The sequence below is a fragment of the Maniola hyperantus genome, chromosome Z (assembly GCF_902806685.2).
Source record: "Maniola hyperantus chromosome Z, iAphHyp1.2, whole genome shotgun sequence".
Taxonomy (NCBI): Eukaryota; Metazoa; Arthropoda; class Insecta; order Lepidoptera; family Nymphalidae; genus Maniola; species Maniola hyperantus.
In genome coordinates, this window is record NC_048564.1 from 9,086,210 (window position 1) to 9,101,965 (window position 15,756).

The following is a 15,756-nucleotide window of genomic DNA, read 5'->3' on the forward strand; positions in this document are numbered from 1 at the left end:
GATGGTGAGAAGTCACTTAGGCTATATTATATTATGTATGTTAGGCTATATTATATGTATATATGTATTATATCAAATTTTACCCGGGTGAAGCCAGGCGGATGAGCTAGTCGCTACCCATATAATAAATGCGAAAGTGTGTTTGTTGGTTGGTTGGTTTGTCCTTTAAACATGCCGCAACAGACCAACATATCGGCATGTTTTTTTGCATAGTTATAATGAAAGACCTGGAGAGTGACATAGACTACTTTTATTTTGGAAAATCAAAGAGTTCTGACGGGGTTTTTAAAAACTAATGAATGAATGAATGACTGAATGATTTATTTATTCAATTCATTTGAAACTAATTTCGCAGGTAAACAATTTTTATTTCCTTCAAGTCTGAAAAAGTAGCAAGCTGTAATATGGTTCGTATGGTTATATCTTCTTTAGAACTATGGCGTCGGTGTTGTCGCTGAAATTGCTGCTAAGTCACTCTAGGCGAAACACGGTCAGCATCCAATGTGTTCCTTTGACTGCCCGCATTGCGTAGGCGATGCGCCGCTATCATAACGTTCCCAGCTCTCTGAAATTATATTAATGTCATTAAAAGAAATGAAATAATTTATAGCTTTCATTATTGCAATTTCAGATAGATTACACATTTTTGAAGAAATAAATAGCCTCTTAACTTACTTGCCATCTAGCCCTATTATTAGCTAAATAGGACTTCAAATTTTGTCTGGTTCGTTTCATGTGTCCAGCCTTCGCACCTTTAGGAGGACCTTCCACTATCCACCTATGATTTAAAGCATCGGGTACTTTCATACGTTTTCCGGGTTGTAATATAAGAAGGTGATCAACAAAATCTTTGGCTAAATCTGATATATCTTTAAATGCTGTTTCGTGATAGTTATAGTTAGCTTTTGTAATGTTTGCTGACCGCTCGGGCCAGCTATCTCCACTGAAGGGCATAACCCCTGACAGTCTATAAAATAAATGTAAAAATTAACTTAGTAAATAACATTTTTTTGTACGTAGTAGTATACTTTCTTAGATATTACTTTAATTAAATGTTTATTTTAAATGTTTAAACTTACAGCATATAAGTAACCACACCTAAACTCCACATATCACAGGCTAAAGTCAGCTGTTCAAAATTTAATACTTCTGGTGCAACATAATCTCTGGTTCCGTAGATAGCTCTCACTTGACTATCGTCTAAAACTCTAGCCAAACCGAAATCTATGATTTTCACTTGTCGAGAATTTGGGCTAAGACAAATAATATTCTCCGGTTTTAAATCTAAATGAACTATTTTGTAACTGTGTAAATATTGTAAAGCTTCACAGATTTGTCTCACGTAAGGTACTACGTCAAGTTCTTTAATGTGTTCTTCTTCTACTATTCTGTCGAATAGCTCACCACCCCAAAGACTGTAAAATTTGAAACCTAATTTGTAATGATTGGACATGTTAAAATAAATTAACTAAACTTTCACTGTTGTAACAATAACAAATTAAGTACGTGAAATTCTTGGAATGGTATGTCCAATATACCTAATAATATTAATGTTTCATTATTCTTACCTACATGAAATCATACGAAAATCTACTTACTAATCCATCACCAAGATAAAAGATTCTTTTGCTGTAAACGTACTGTGCAGTTCTACTAATTTTGGATGACTTAATTTTTTCATCATTTCATATTCTCTTATAGCAGTATCTCTTTTTTTCTGGGTTCTAGTTTTCAATATTTTAGCAGCATAGAATTGTCCTTCATTATTACGAACAAGAACTACACTTCCAAATGCACCACACCCAATTAAATCACCGGTTTTCGTAAAGATTGAATTAAAATCTTCTATTGGTTTGAGCTCGCATTGTTTGTTCACTTTTTGTAGTTCTTGAACAACTGGTGCTGTAAAGTTTAAAAAGATTATAGATTACTTAACATTTAACTTAGCTAACTTAAACCTGGACCTTTTGATCCAAGTACTTCGTGCGGTATAATTTTTCTGAAATTATTTATTCACACTATGATATAATACATTTTTAATATCGCTTACATATACAAACTCTTGATTCGTTAGCATTGTGTAACGATTCTGCTAACGTTATACGAAACTTCATAACTTGTTCTAACGGAGGATCTTTCAACTCTAGCAGCGGTATGCTTGAAACGCCAGCTTCTACAAATTCATCATTTGCTTTTCTAAATTCAATTTTATACCATTTTTTCTTCGGTTCATCTAATCCTGGACGATTTGCCATTGTGTTGCACCTAAAAGAGTAACGTGTAACTTTATATGATAACTATTCAGACTTATGTCTGTTATAAATAATACTGTTGTTCCTTCCTTACCATTCCATAATCACAATTTGAGACTTTGATTTAGAATTGTCATAATATACATAGTTTTCGTAGAGCGATACATGGTTAATATGTTTAATTTCATCATCGCTAGTAGTAATATCAAAATAAAAATTGTCATCATCCAGTCTGAAATCACAAGGTATATTAAGTAGATTATCTAATGAAATTTGTTAAAATAGTAAAGAAAAAAAATGACCTGCAATATGTGATCTCCATTTCTTCCTTACAAACATTGGAACCATTTGTAGAAATCTGTGGAAAATTATTCATCAATTGTGGTGTATTGCCACACGAGTAGATATTGCTAACAGTCAAACGCTACAGTGTTAAACGTTACGATCTTGCTTCAATGAACACAATATTACAAAAGACCATAAATCTTTGATTTAGTAGTACAAAGATAAGAATTTACAAGTCTTATCGCGTACACACACCTACTTTAAAGTAGGTATTAATTATAGGCAGATTGTATGAACTAAATGAAAAATACAAAATGTTAATAATAAAATAACGACTCGCAAGGCAATTCACTGAAGCTTTAAACTCAAGATGATAACAAAAGCAATGCTACAATTTTCAAAAAGGGCGTTTGCTTTATACATAACTTACTGCGGGTTTTTGGATTCCATTCGAAAAGGGCTTCGTTTTATTAACAGGGATACTGAGTTTGGAATTTCCAGCGTTGAAGATATTACGTTTGAAAAATATATTATTCAAATTTAGTATTTTATGGTCAATAACTGCGGGAGGCACTATGGTTAAATTTGATGCTGCGCTATTGACTCTAACTGATTTCCTGTTAGGTAATGCTCTGCGAAGTTCACAAGTGACTTCACCCGACATGCCAGGCACTATTTGTTTAATAAATAAGAAAAATTCCCCACCACTGCTTGCTATCTGAGAACCAAATAGTTTTTAATTAGCTCATCAAAGGCTGAAACTTATTAATTTTCAAGAAATATTAATAAAGTTTAACTTACGTGGAATCGATGATTTGTGCGTTCTACTCTGTAATGGCCAATATACCAAACCACATAATAATATTTTGAATCATCCAAAATGAAAGAACAATTCAATGATAACATAGATCCGATACAAGCTACAATCGGTTGTAATGGTGTATTTAATTGGACTGAATGCAACGTATCCGTAGGAGAATCTGAAAATGATATTTTTATTTATTATTATTACGTTTTAATTTTAAACCAAACAAATAGTAGGTGTCTTTTAAATAGTAAAAACTTACAGTTGATAGTTAAAAAGCAGGTGGATGTGTCTGTGTGCCCAGTAATTTCATCTCGCATTAGAATAGAATACTCCCCACCATCTTTCATGCAAGCATTTTTTATTCTTAAACAAGTACATCTGTTGTTGTAATACTCTATTGTGACGTTATTGCTTTCTTCCAGTCTTACTCCATTTTTAAACCATTCAATTAGAGTGTTAACGTCATAAGTGACTTTACACATGAGCCTTCCTTCCTCTCCTACATTAAGTTCTAGTTCCTCTGGCAAAGGCTCGTCTATACTTGGGGTGACTTCACTAGCATTTAATGTAACGAGGTTAGTATTCATTACCATCACACTTGCAAAACTTGACGCGACACCATATTCAGATTTACATACCACGTGGTAAATTCCGGTGTCAGTCTCTTTGGCACACAGTATAGAAAGTGTAGTCATTCTTTTATCATTCAGTACAATCATACGTTCATTTGGCAGTAATGGTTGATTACTTTTGAACCATAAGTAGTCATCTAAGATATCGGAACTAAATGTTGCTTCTAACTCTATAGTATCACCTACTAATACTTTTGTACATCTTAAATGCCTTGTAACATTAAAACCTTGAGGTTTTGGATTAATATAGAGAACATCATGGTTTTGCTTGTTTTTAATTTCTTTGACATAAAGATTTGCTTTAGAAAATATTTCATTGAAATTGTTGTTCAATAAAATAATGTAAACACCATAATCTTTATAAGTAACTGATGTAATCTCTAGTCTATGCCAATTTCCATCGTAGCTTATTTTGATTCTGCGAGAGGCTTCGATTTGTTTACCGTCTTTATACCAATTATACGAGATGCATCTCCTAGAACAGTCACTTACTTTGCATTCAAACACAATAGATGTGAATTCATCAGTTACAATATCACGTAAAGGCTCTTCTACAACCATATTTGCTGTTAATCTATTATTATCATTCATATCGGAAATAAATAACTTCTATGAGACGATAATCTTATCTGTTTGTCTCTGTTTTCATCAGTTAGGTGTATCAGGATAAGTCTTCTGAAAAGAAATGGTTTACTTATTAAATTTAGGCACTTTTATATATTGATTGTTAAAGTGGAGAACTACTTATTGTTAAACCAATAAAGTATAAAAATGTGCCCAAAAAGCAGATCTAATTTAACTTTCTCGTTTTTTAACTGTTCATTGTCCGAGTGCTTTTAGTCCGCGACAGGTCGTGATGGCAATCAGGGAGGGAACGTCCCGCACACCGGCACAGCCCCAGCGATTACCCGGTGCGGGCGAGCGCGGGTGACGTGCGGGTGTCCATCCCCCGTCTCATACCTCGATTGCTATCTCGACCTGTCGCGTACTACACCGCACTACATCATCGATGTATAGGTACAGTGTTCGCAAAACGAGCAGCCCAATCTGAAGTTGCAACATGGCGATCTGCGCAGATCATAAACTGAAGATAAAATCACAAGCTCTGCCAAGATCTGTTACTTGCTGCAGTCCTACGCCTCATGTTTAGGTACACTAGGTACTTACTTGTATTACCATCCCAAGTGTAAGTATTCAAAAAAATAAAATGTTGAATCTATTGTTAACAAAAAATATTTTCTATTGAAGTAGGTACACAAAAATGTTCGAGACATTAAGGATAAGTAAAACGTATGTATGTATTGCAGTGAGTCATGGTACAATAAGGTCATACAAGGTGACGTATAGGCGGCACTAGGCAACTCCAAAAACACTCGCCGTAACGGCCTTCTGTATCTCCTTGCCATAAACATGATGGTGTAGATAGCTAAATTTCGTTTTATAAACCACTAGCTGATCCCCGCGGCTTCGCCCGCGTAGATTTAGGTTTTTAAAGATCCCGTATAGCCTATGTCACTCAGGAATAATGTAGCTTTCTACTGGTGAAAGAATTTTTAAAATCGGTTCAGTAGTTCTAAAGATTACCCCCTACAAACAAACTTAACGACATTACCTCTTTATATAATACAACGGGCCGTGCAGCAGAAATCGTAATATTTTAATTTCGCCATAACTTCAAAACCAAACGTCCAATTTTAATCATTCAAAGACCAAATATTTATCTCCATAAACTGTTCTTAGTGATGAAATCATTTATTTTGGTAAGGATTAATAGCATGAGTAAAATAAACGCGTTTAAATGTAGTCCAAAAAAAATTCAAGATTTTTAAATAAAAAAATGGTTGCTGTGCCTCACTCGACATAGATGGGTATAGTGTGTCGCGGACTTTTTTGTAGATATTTATAAGATCTACAATTAATTAGAACATTTTATGGTTCTATCTTTTATAGTTTAGGCAGCGTACGCAAAATAAGTAACTTTTCTGGTTGATTTTTTACACCTTGTGTCCGAAAAACCCAAATATCTTACGGAACCCTATTTTTTTCCAAAATAAAATATAGCCTATGTTACTCGTGGATAATGTAGCTTTCGAATGGTGAAAGAATTTTTAAAATCGGTCCAGTAGTTTTTGAGCCTATTCAGTACAAACAAACAAACAAAGTTTTCCTCTTTATAATATTAGTGTAGATAATACGAATGCGAAATTGTGTTTGTTTGTTACTTTGTCCTTCAATTATGTAGCAACAAATCGACGTGAATTTTGCATATACTTAGTTAAATACCTGGAGAGTGATATAGCTTTATGTGTTGTAATTTTAGTGTTTTATGGTCGAATTAAAGGATTTTTATTTTATTTTTATTTTTTATTTTTATTTTTAGCTTATTTTTTATCCAAGAAAATCAAAGACTTCCCACGAGTTTTCAAAAACCTAAGTTCACGCGGTTGAAGTTGCGGGCATCAGTAAGTATAAATTTAAAAGTGTTTTACATAGAATCCTCTCAAGAGTGTCAAGTAAAAGCCCTACCGGCAAAGCCGTGCCGCCAAGCGATTTAGCGTTCCGGTACGATGCCGTGTAGAAACCAAAGGGGCATGGGTTTATTAAAAAAAAAACTGCCATACCCCTTCCTGGTATGCCAGCCCGCTTCCATCTTAGACTGCATCGTCACTTACCACCAGGTGAGATTGCAGTCAAGGGCTAACTTGTATCTGAATTTAAAAAAAAAAGTCCACTAAAACATCTGAGTACTTGCAGGCAAATACGTTCAACTGGCCCAGATCCCTCCTATCTACATGAATGATTGTCCCTAGGTACATCTGTTCTCTGGCGACTTTGGTTCTTGTTGTCATAATATGAAATTAAGTATCTAACTACAGTACCTAATTAGTTTCATTTGAGATATATTTAAATGATGTTGGATATAACGCCCATTTTGCCCATCATTCTTTATTGAAGGTTTTATATGAGAGAAGGTTTAATCAGAGATGGAAAACAAAACTCCCCAAAGGATTTCAACAAACGAATCATGACCGATGGAGGTAGTTGGTGGGTACTATGGACCCTACCATGATTATTATTAATAAAAAATATGGATGTAGGTACCTACTTAAATAAATGCTGTTTATTTTTTAATTTGGCTGGGGTTTGAACCTACGTTTTTTTTGGAGGTCTAAAACCTTTAAACAATAAAGATATTTCCTGACACCGCACACATCAATTTAAAACATACACGTGTATATATACATATATATATATATGGCGAATCTAATAGAAAGGCATTCAATTCGGATTGCGTGTATTTTATAGCATAACAATAGCATTTGAAAAAAATTATATTCAACTAGCTGCCCTGGCGAACTTCGTTCCGCCTAACAGTCGATTCAAATTTTTTAAATTTTTCTCTCCGTAAGAACCATCCTTGTACTTCAAGAATATTATAAAAAAAGAATCAGTTCAGCTGTTCTCGAGATTTGCGATGAGCAACACATTTAGTGATTCATTTTTATGTTATAGAAGATGCGTAGGCTAAGTACCTACACTGAATTTAAGAGTTTAATGAAATGCATTTGAGCACCTTTACACGTACCTAAACTATAAATGGTAATCAGGCATTGATATTGCAAGTAGGGTAAAACAAGCTTAGCATATCCGATTGGAGGTGTATTTTTACTTTTCACCTAATGAGGAATGAACCGTCGTCGCTGTTAATGTGTAGTGTCTTAGTTAGAGTTCTAGATAACGAGTACATTTTAGTAGCTCATTTAAAAGGCAAAACAAGACTTAGTCATCGCTTGTGTCCTAGAGCCAGAGGTAATATGATCTACGAGTATCGCGAGCACCGTTGTTATTATAATTAGTTGCCACAATCATTGAATACAATTATCGTACAGTCGTACCGTAAACCTAGCTACTGTACTATACTACTGTACTGTACTGTACTGTACTGTACTGTAATAATTATTATCTACCTAGACAATATATTAGGAATCCTAGTAAGAAAAAGCATTCACATTATATCATACATACAGGTTCTAGCTCTACCTGCCTAAGTATATAATATAAGTAATGCAAATTCCAACTATAAGAAACAGTATAAACTTACGTAAACTAAAATTGACCTACCTACTTAAAACGACAATGTGCGATATGACCTAACCTAAGTTGTTAAAGTAACTTACATAAGGCTAAAGCCTTGCTAATGAGTCTCGAATTTAATGTTTTGCCACTGCAGTCTGCAACTGGTGTTAAAAAGGTTGACGTTATAATCATCGCAATTATCTCACGTACTAGGTACCTACTACTACACGTGCCTGTTGAATAACGTTTTTTACTGGCCAATATTGGGAGTGGTTAATAATGGTTAGTTTTTAAATCAACCCCTAACAAAAATCAAAAGTCGACAAGTAGGTACAGGACGCGGCCAAACGTGATGAACATCGATCTTTAAAATCAGTTAAACCGTTGGGCGACGAAAAGCTAGCGTACAGACAGACACACTTTCGCATTTATAATATTAGATCTCTGGCCATAAATCTATATCAACAGTTCGCCAGTACTAATTATGAAATACTAAAATTAACGGCTCAACTACTTAATAAGTAGGCAGTTTTCAAGAGCAAATGGACGCTGACACAGTGGATGGCGTCGGAGGTCATGAGATTGAGATACTGTTGCGCAGCGCAAAACACGAGCGTCGGCGATTTTTGCATATAATTACAGAAGGTACAACTTTACGACCTTTCACGTTATACGGCCCACTTTATTTTGTAAGGGGGGCCATTTTAATATAATATAATAGGTCAGGTGCAAGTCGGTCTCGCACACGAAGTGTTCCATACCATCGTATAAGATATTATAATACTATTTGTACTTTTTAATTTGTATGGCGACTATTTTGGAATTCGCTATCCGGGTTTTTTATTTTTGTTGTTGTAGCGGCAACATACATTCTGTGAAATTTTTAAACTCTCTACCTATAATATCAAAGACAACCTAACGAATTCAGGGGCATAATACTATTGTAAATTGATCTCTTGAAAAGAGCAACCGCCGAGTTTATTGCTTGTTCTTCTCGGTAGGAACAGCATTCCGAACCAGTGGTAAATTAAACTAGTTGACGATTCAAAAGCACTTGTAAAAGTTTATACTTGAATAAAAATCTATTCTATTCTATTCATCAGTTAGTAATTAATAAAAATTAAGAAAGCATTTAAAAATTATACATTCATCGCGTATTTGTTTACTTTACACCCTCGTATGAGTTGAGCCAAATAGCAGCACTTATATGGAATGTAGCAGTCAACAGCGATTGTGCTCGTGCGATTATATCACTCCCGCTACGTGCGTAATGAAATCTTCGCTAAATTATACGCGTTTTGAATGTATTTTTCACGCTCAGAAGTAAAGGTAATAAACGGAAGCCGAAGTGGCATTGGCAGGGCACATAGTTAGTAAAACCGATAGACGCTGGGGTCCCAAGGTGCTGGAATGGCGACCTCGCACCGAAATATTATAAATGCAAAAGTATGTCTATTTGTCTGCTAGCTTTTCACGGGCCTTTTGACAAAATTTGGTACACATATAGCTGCCATCCCGGGGAAGGACCTTAAAACCCAATGGAATTTACAGCAAAACTATTTTTGGCCCGAACCGGAAATCGAATCCACATTCTACCACGACCAACCAACCAACGAGGCAGTTATTACACTACGTACATTTTATTATAAACTAAGTAGCTAGCTGGGTTCTTTAAATAAACTGATCTAGTCTGTAATATTTTCTTTACCATGTCTTATCCCAACTAAAATAGTTTTATTATATAAAAGCCCAAATCAAGGTAAAAATTACTTACATACCTGCCCTTATTTACCTTAAGATGACCTACCTACTCGGTAAATTGGGAGTGAAGATTGTGTTAAAGGCTGAAATAAACAGAACGGCGCGAAAACGTGTCCAACGCGACTTTTGTAATTCAAACTAAGTATATTTTATAAATCAAGGAACGCTGTGTAGAAGGATGGTTGTTAAGACTGCTAAGACAAATCCAAGTTCTATAGTCGCGCTGCGTCACCATCTACAAAACGCACAGTTTGACGTGATCCGTTATAGTTTCTAATACAAAATACAGTACATTCGTACGCGCGCGTTCTTTGGCGTGAAGTCCTCTCGTGCAATTTCCGTAACCGTTGCGGGTCAATGTGTTTAAGTTTCTTGGCAATAGGTAAAAATGTAGGTATATACTTAAGTATGCAGAGTGCAGGTACGAATATTTGGTTAAGAGTGCATTTATTCAAGCTCTGAACGGGAGGATATCTTATAGTAACCAAGCAGTAAAGTTCCATGGATTGAATAGCAATTGATCGATATGTAAGCAAGATGACACAATTATAGTAGGTAAGCATTTATATAAACAAATTCAAAGTGGCCCAGTGATTCCGTGGTCTTGAATCACGATCAGCTATTGTTCCCTCGTAAGGACTTTTTACATAAGTCGTGATTTATTACTTATCGTTCTTCACAAAGATAAACATTGTTATACCTAAGTAGGTACCTATTCCAAATCACACTGAATCCATCTTTCATTTCAATACCAACTTTCATCTGTTCCTTTTTTAACCGAGTTAAAAGAAGGCTATCAATTCGAACGGTAGGTATGTATTTTTATACAGATACATAAATCTTATATAACTACCTATGTTCGGTATTATGTGTATGTTTTTATTTTTGGTCAACTTTATATTGATTGAACCGATTGGAATCATCATCATCATGATCAACCCATCACCGGCTCACTACAGAGCACGGGTCTCCTCTCAGAGTGAGAAGGGTTTTGGCCATATTCTATCTACCATGCTGGCCATGTGCGGATTGGAATAGTTTTTCTTAAAAATGTGGATGGGCGTTCAGGGTGGTCCCTAAAAATTTGGTAAGGATCTGATGAAGAAGAAATCGAGGGCAAAACTCCTCAAGTCCTCAACCGTCAATAACAATTAATGAAGTACACGTAAGTTGGAACCATTGCAATACCTTGAATAAATTACGCTTTTCTTGTTTGAGTAAGTATATCGGATTTATCATAAACCATAGTTTAATAATTCAACACGTACCTACCTGTCTCCATAAAATCGTGTCCTGAGGCTTTTCAGTCGGATCAGTAGTTGCTTACCTCTAACACATGAGTAAAGATCCCTACTTTACTTCTGTCATGTGCTCTCTACCTACGAGTAATAACAAAAGTGGTGGCAAGTAAGCGGTACGGATATTCTCATCGGGCTAAGCTCGTAGTTTACAGGTTTATTCCGTTTCAAATAACGCATTAAGAAAAAATAAAATCAACAACATCCCACTAGCTTTAGCTAAGTAGGTAGGCTATTTTATCAGTACCTTACATACTTTAAAAGGGTTTATCGCTATCACTTAATAGGCATCGGACATAAAAAACCGTTTTTATCGTCTACCAAAATGTGCCCAGAAAACCTCGGAACTTTCAAATACAATAAATTACCTACATAGATACTCAGCCTTAAAAAAAGTGATGATAGCCTAGTGGTTAAAAACGTCTACATCTTATTATCTTATTGTCCAGGGTTCGATCTCTGGGACGCACTTTAAGAAATTAAATATCACTTGATTTAACGGTGAACGAAAACATCGTGGGGAAACCTGATTGGCTTGAGCCCATGCCCAATAATTTTCCCAAAAATGTGTGAAGTCTGCCAATCCGAACTTGACTAGCGTGGTGGACTATGGCTTACAGTTACACTGTTGTCATTCTGAAAGGAGACTCATGCTTAATAGTGGGCCGACGATGGGTTGATGATGATGATGATGCTCTGCCAGCTCGATTTAAATCCGTTTGAAAGGAAATTTTTGTAATTAATCGTAAGTAAATAGTGAAACAAAGCATAAAATTATTGACATCATATAAATTATTATCGTAATGAAATCGCGCAAACACGGGGACATGGTTTCTATATTAGGTATATTGGTTTGGTTGTCACCAATATCATCACTGGTTGTCACAATATTACAATTTATAAACCTACCTATAGGTACCTAATATAAAATTGGGTAGAATAGATAACCTAAGATCGGAAATGTCGTAAATATCGGAAACAGAAATGTTGTATAGGCTTCTCATAATACAGTAAAGCTTAGTTATAGCTATGGACTCTTAAAGAGTTTCAGCATTTATCTATATGTATATTATTGTTACATAATGAGAGCAAGTTGTTATTTTCGTACAAATAAATACAATATATTTAATAGTTTAATTTATATTCAATTTTACCCTAAATAAGTGAAAACTTGTGAGACTAGTAGGTACCTACGACAATGCCTACCGAGTTTCTTACTTTTTTCTAAAAATAAAAATAGCGAGCAAACGAGCAGGCGTGTCACCTGATGTTGAGTGATTACCCATGAACATTTGCAGCACCGAGGAACTGCCGCGGCGGTTGTGATGCGTTGCCGGCCTTTCACGAATTTGTTGGTCCACCCCTTGAATAACCCCATGTTGTAATCTAGTAGGAACACCGCCGATTCGGAGTTGATTCCACAGTTTGCATGTGCGTGGAAGGAAGGATGTGGCACAACGGGCGGTCGAAGTGCACCAGGCACCCAGGTGGTGAGGGCGAAATTGCTTACGGTGGTGCACGGTTCGGTTTTCGAAAAAGGAAGTTGGAATGAGGTCAAACAACTCTTCAGAGCACTCCCCATTAAAAGCGATAGAACACGCAAAGAGGGCTTACATCCCTGCGGTGCTCCAGGCTTGCTTGTCTTCAGTAAAATCTGCTTTCCGAAACAGTTTTTGTATTTCCAAAACATCCGACGAAGTTGCGGATTCTGATCTACTCTACCCCTCCCTATAGCAATGAGCCTTAATAAAATAAAGACTACGAAGCCTACTCACGAATATGAATTCTCTACAGTTTTTAAGTATGCGTCAAATTGTTATGTAAGCCGTTTCACAAGCTCTCCGAAATCCTAGCTCGGATCGACATAAACGCTGATTCAGAACCAACACTTAAGTGCACCCGTCTTCTTAACACATAAAATTTAAAATGCTTTCATATAATCTTTTAGTATGTAAAACCGGTTCAGGGGTGGGGGTGGCGTAAGCGAAGCGGTGCAACTGCAGCGGGCGCCATTAAAAGGAAATAATGCGCTCTTCATGGGCAATAATATGATTTTTGTATGAATCGTTCGCTCTTTTTCAATTAGCGGAAGCTATAATTCGCTTTATTTATACTACTATTTTTTTCTATTTTGCATAAAATATAAAACGCATTGCGCTCGTTTCGCTCAAGTTTTGTCAATTTGGTTGAATTTATTTTCACATTTCAGATATACCCACATATTATTATAATAATTATAAAGTAGCAGTTATTATGCTTAAATAATAAAAAATATCGTTATTTTAGGTTGGTTTCGGAGTAATTTCTACTATCCTAGTATATTATTGATGAAATTATTTATTTTCTGAGGATTCTTCCTGCATAAGTGAATATTAAAACAACCACGTTCGCCTCGCTTGCTCTTATACTGACATAAGCCGTTGGAACATAATATTAAATAATATATATAGAATGTAAAATATACGTGAAAAATAATTGCAAATTGGGGGCCTGGGAGGCCAATTGCATAATGGTATGATATACCTACCTACCTAACCATGAGCCTACGTAAGTATTTGTTTGTCTCCATATCGCAATCGCAACTAAAAAGCACAAGATAATAAAAGCTGAGTTTCAAACTTAAGAATTATGACCTACTAGTTAATCCCTGCGACTTCGTCCGAGTGGATTTAGGTTTTTAAAAATCCCGTGGGAACTCTTTGATTTTCCCGGATAAAAAGTAGCCTATACCAATCTCCAGTTCTTTAAACATTCACGTCGATCCGCAGCTTTGTTACAGCGCGATTGAAGGACAAACAAACACACTTTCGCATTTATAATATTATTAGTATGATCTATCAAAATATACTTACTTTATTTGGTTTGTTAATAATGATTAATTATAAGGACATTATATAATATTATGTATTAAAAATAGATAGGTATGTACCTACGATATAAAATAATGATTGGCCTCTACCTTCTAATGAATATAATGAATACCTTCTTTGGTATATAAAACAAACAAAATAAATTATTGATTGTCAACAATTTAAAACACTACCTACCTATTTATTTAGACTTCAATGAGATATTGCAATCTAGATACAAAATTACCCAGTTAACCTTTTTTAATTATTTTTTTGGCTCTCATAAGCATAACGTTATAAAGGTTGCCTTTTAAAGCCGATGATGTCGAAATTTATTAAACCTTAATAATTATTAATTTTTGAAACATATGTAGGTAGTACGAATCCCGTATTTATTTACCTAAAGCTACATAATAATAATAATAATGTAAGTAGTTAACATAAAAGTTTTTAGAACACTGGCCTATTCAATTTACATAATATATTATTTAACTCTTGAGCAAACTGAAATGTTTGGATTTTTAAAAACCTTGCTTAGTTTTAACTTACCTGTAACGTGACTTACTTTACATAAAAACAGATTTTACAACACAATTTGGAGGTATGAATACGAAACAGGTACAAATTTAATATACTTACATGAATCGTAAAGTTGAAACCAAGGGTCACTCAGTAGTTGTTTGAAAAAGTGGACACACAAGCCACTCTCCGCGCGAGGTTCGGCTCACGAGTGACTGAGAAGTGGTAAACGAGTCACTCGGACATACGTGTCTCTGAATCCGGCATAGTACTCGTACCTCTCGTGCAATCAATCAATCTAGAATGACTAGAGCGAATACCGTACCTAAAAAGTTATGAGAAATCACTTTCACACCCACTTGCTCTTTTATTTCAATTTCCTAACATGATTCAAAATAAATGAGTTTTTTGATACACTCACGTAATACATTGACCTACTTCTAATTTGGGTATTTGTTTTAACTAATAAAATTATTCTCAACTTTGTGACTTGTTTTCGTCTCTATTTACTAAATTGGTATAGGTAGGTACCTACCTACTAGGTAATCCGGCTCGATGAATCGTTAATTTTTATGACGATGATTAAAATTATTGTAATGACTAGCAAAACTTTTTGTATAGTTATTATATTAGGTATACCATGTAGATTGTAGGTATATCGATTTTCCTTTCAACTTTACTGTTCTATTAAGTTATTACTAAATGATTAATTAATAATTAATCATTAATAACTAATTATAAATGCGAAAGTGTGTTTGATTGTTGGTTTGTCATTCAATCACGTCGCAACGGTGCAACGGATTGACGTGATTTTTTGCATGGGTATAGATAAAGATCTGGGAGTGACAGGCTACTTTTTATCCCGTAAAAGCAAAAATGTCCCACGGGATTTTTAAAAAACCAAATTCCACGCGGACAAAGTCAAAGTCAAAGTTGTTAGCTATTAATAACGTAGGAATATCGTATCGTCAAGCTTAGAAAATACGATCGACTACACATCATCATCAACAACTGATAGACGTCCACAGCTGGACATAGGTCTCTTGTAGGGACTTCCACATGCTAGTCTTGTTGCTCCCTGCGACTCGCCTGATGTCGTCCGTTCACCTATTGGGGGTCTCCAACGATGCACTTTTCGGATCGAGGTCGCCATTACAGCACCTTGGGACCCCACCGTCTATCGGTTTTTCGAACTATGTGCCCCGACAATTGTTATTTCAGCTTCGACACACGTTGAGCTGTGTCGTTTACTGTGATTAATTGATTATCCTACGG

General features: G+C 35.3%; 1 protein-coding gene across 3 annotated transcripts; it reads right to left on the minus strand.

Moving 5' to 3' along the window:
• Positions 1-232: 232 nt before the first annotated feature.
• On the minus strand, positions 233-14,772 carry LOC117995454 (uncharacterized). 3 transcript variants are annotated; one of them, XM_069508542.1, is made up of 11 exons: positions 14,602-14,772; positions 3,605-4,649; positions 3,335-3,517; positions 2,968-3,251; positions 2,555-2,610; positions 2,347-2,484; positions 2,051-2,265; positions 1,599-1,902; positions 1,080-1,415; positions 676-967; positions 233-565 (listed from the first exon to the last, which is right to left on the minus strand). In XM_069508542.1, the coding sequence occupies exons 2-11, from the start codon at positions 4,566-4,568 to the stop codon at positions 467-469; spliced, it is 2,871 nt and encodes a 956-aa protein (XP_069364643.1). In that variant the 5' UTR covers positions 4,569-4,649; positions 14,602-14,772; the 3' UTR covers positions 233-466. The 3 variants fall into 3 exon arrangements, with proteins under 3 accessions (XP_069364643.1, XP_034839355.1, XP_069364642.1); XM_034983464.2 differs by having other exon boundaries at positions 2,968-3,255; positions 3,339-3,517; positions 3,605-4,652; XM_069508541.1 differs by having other exon boundaries at positions 3,605-4,652.
• Positions 14,773-15,756: the final 984 nt, after the last annotated feature.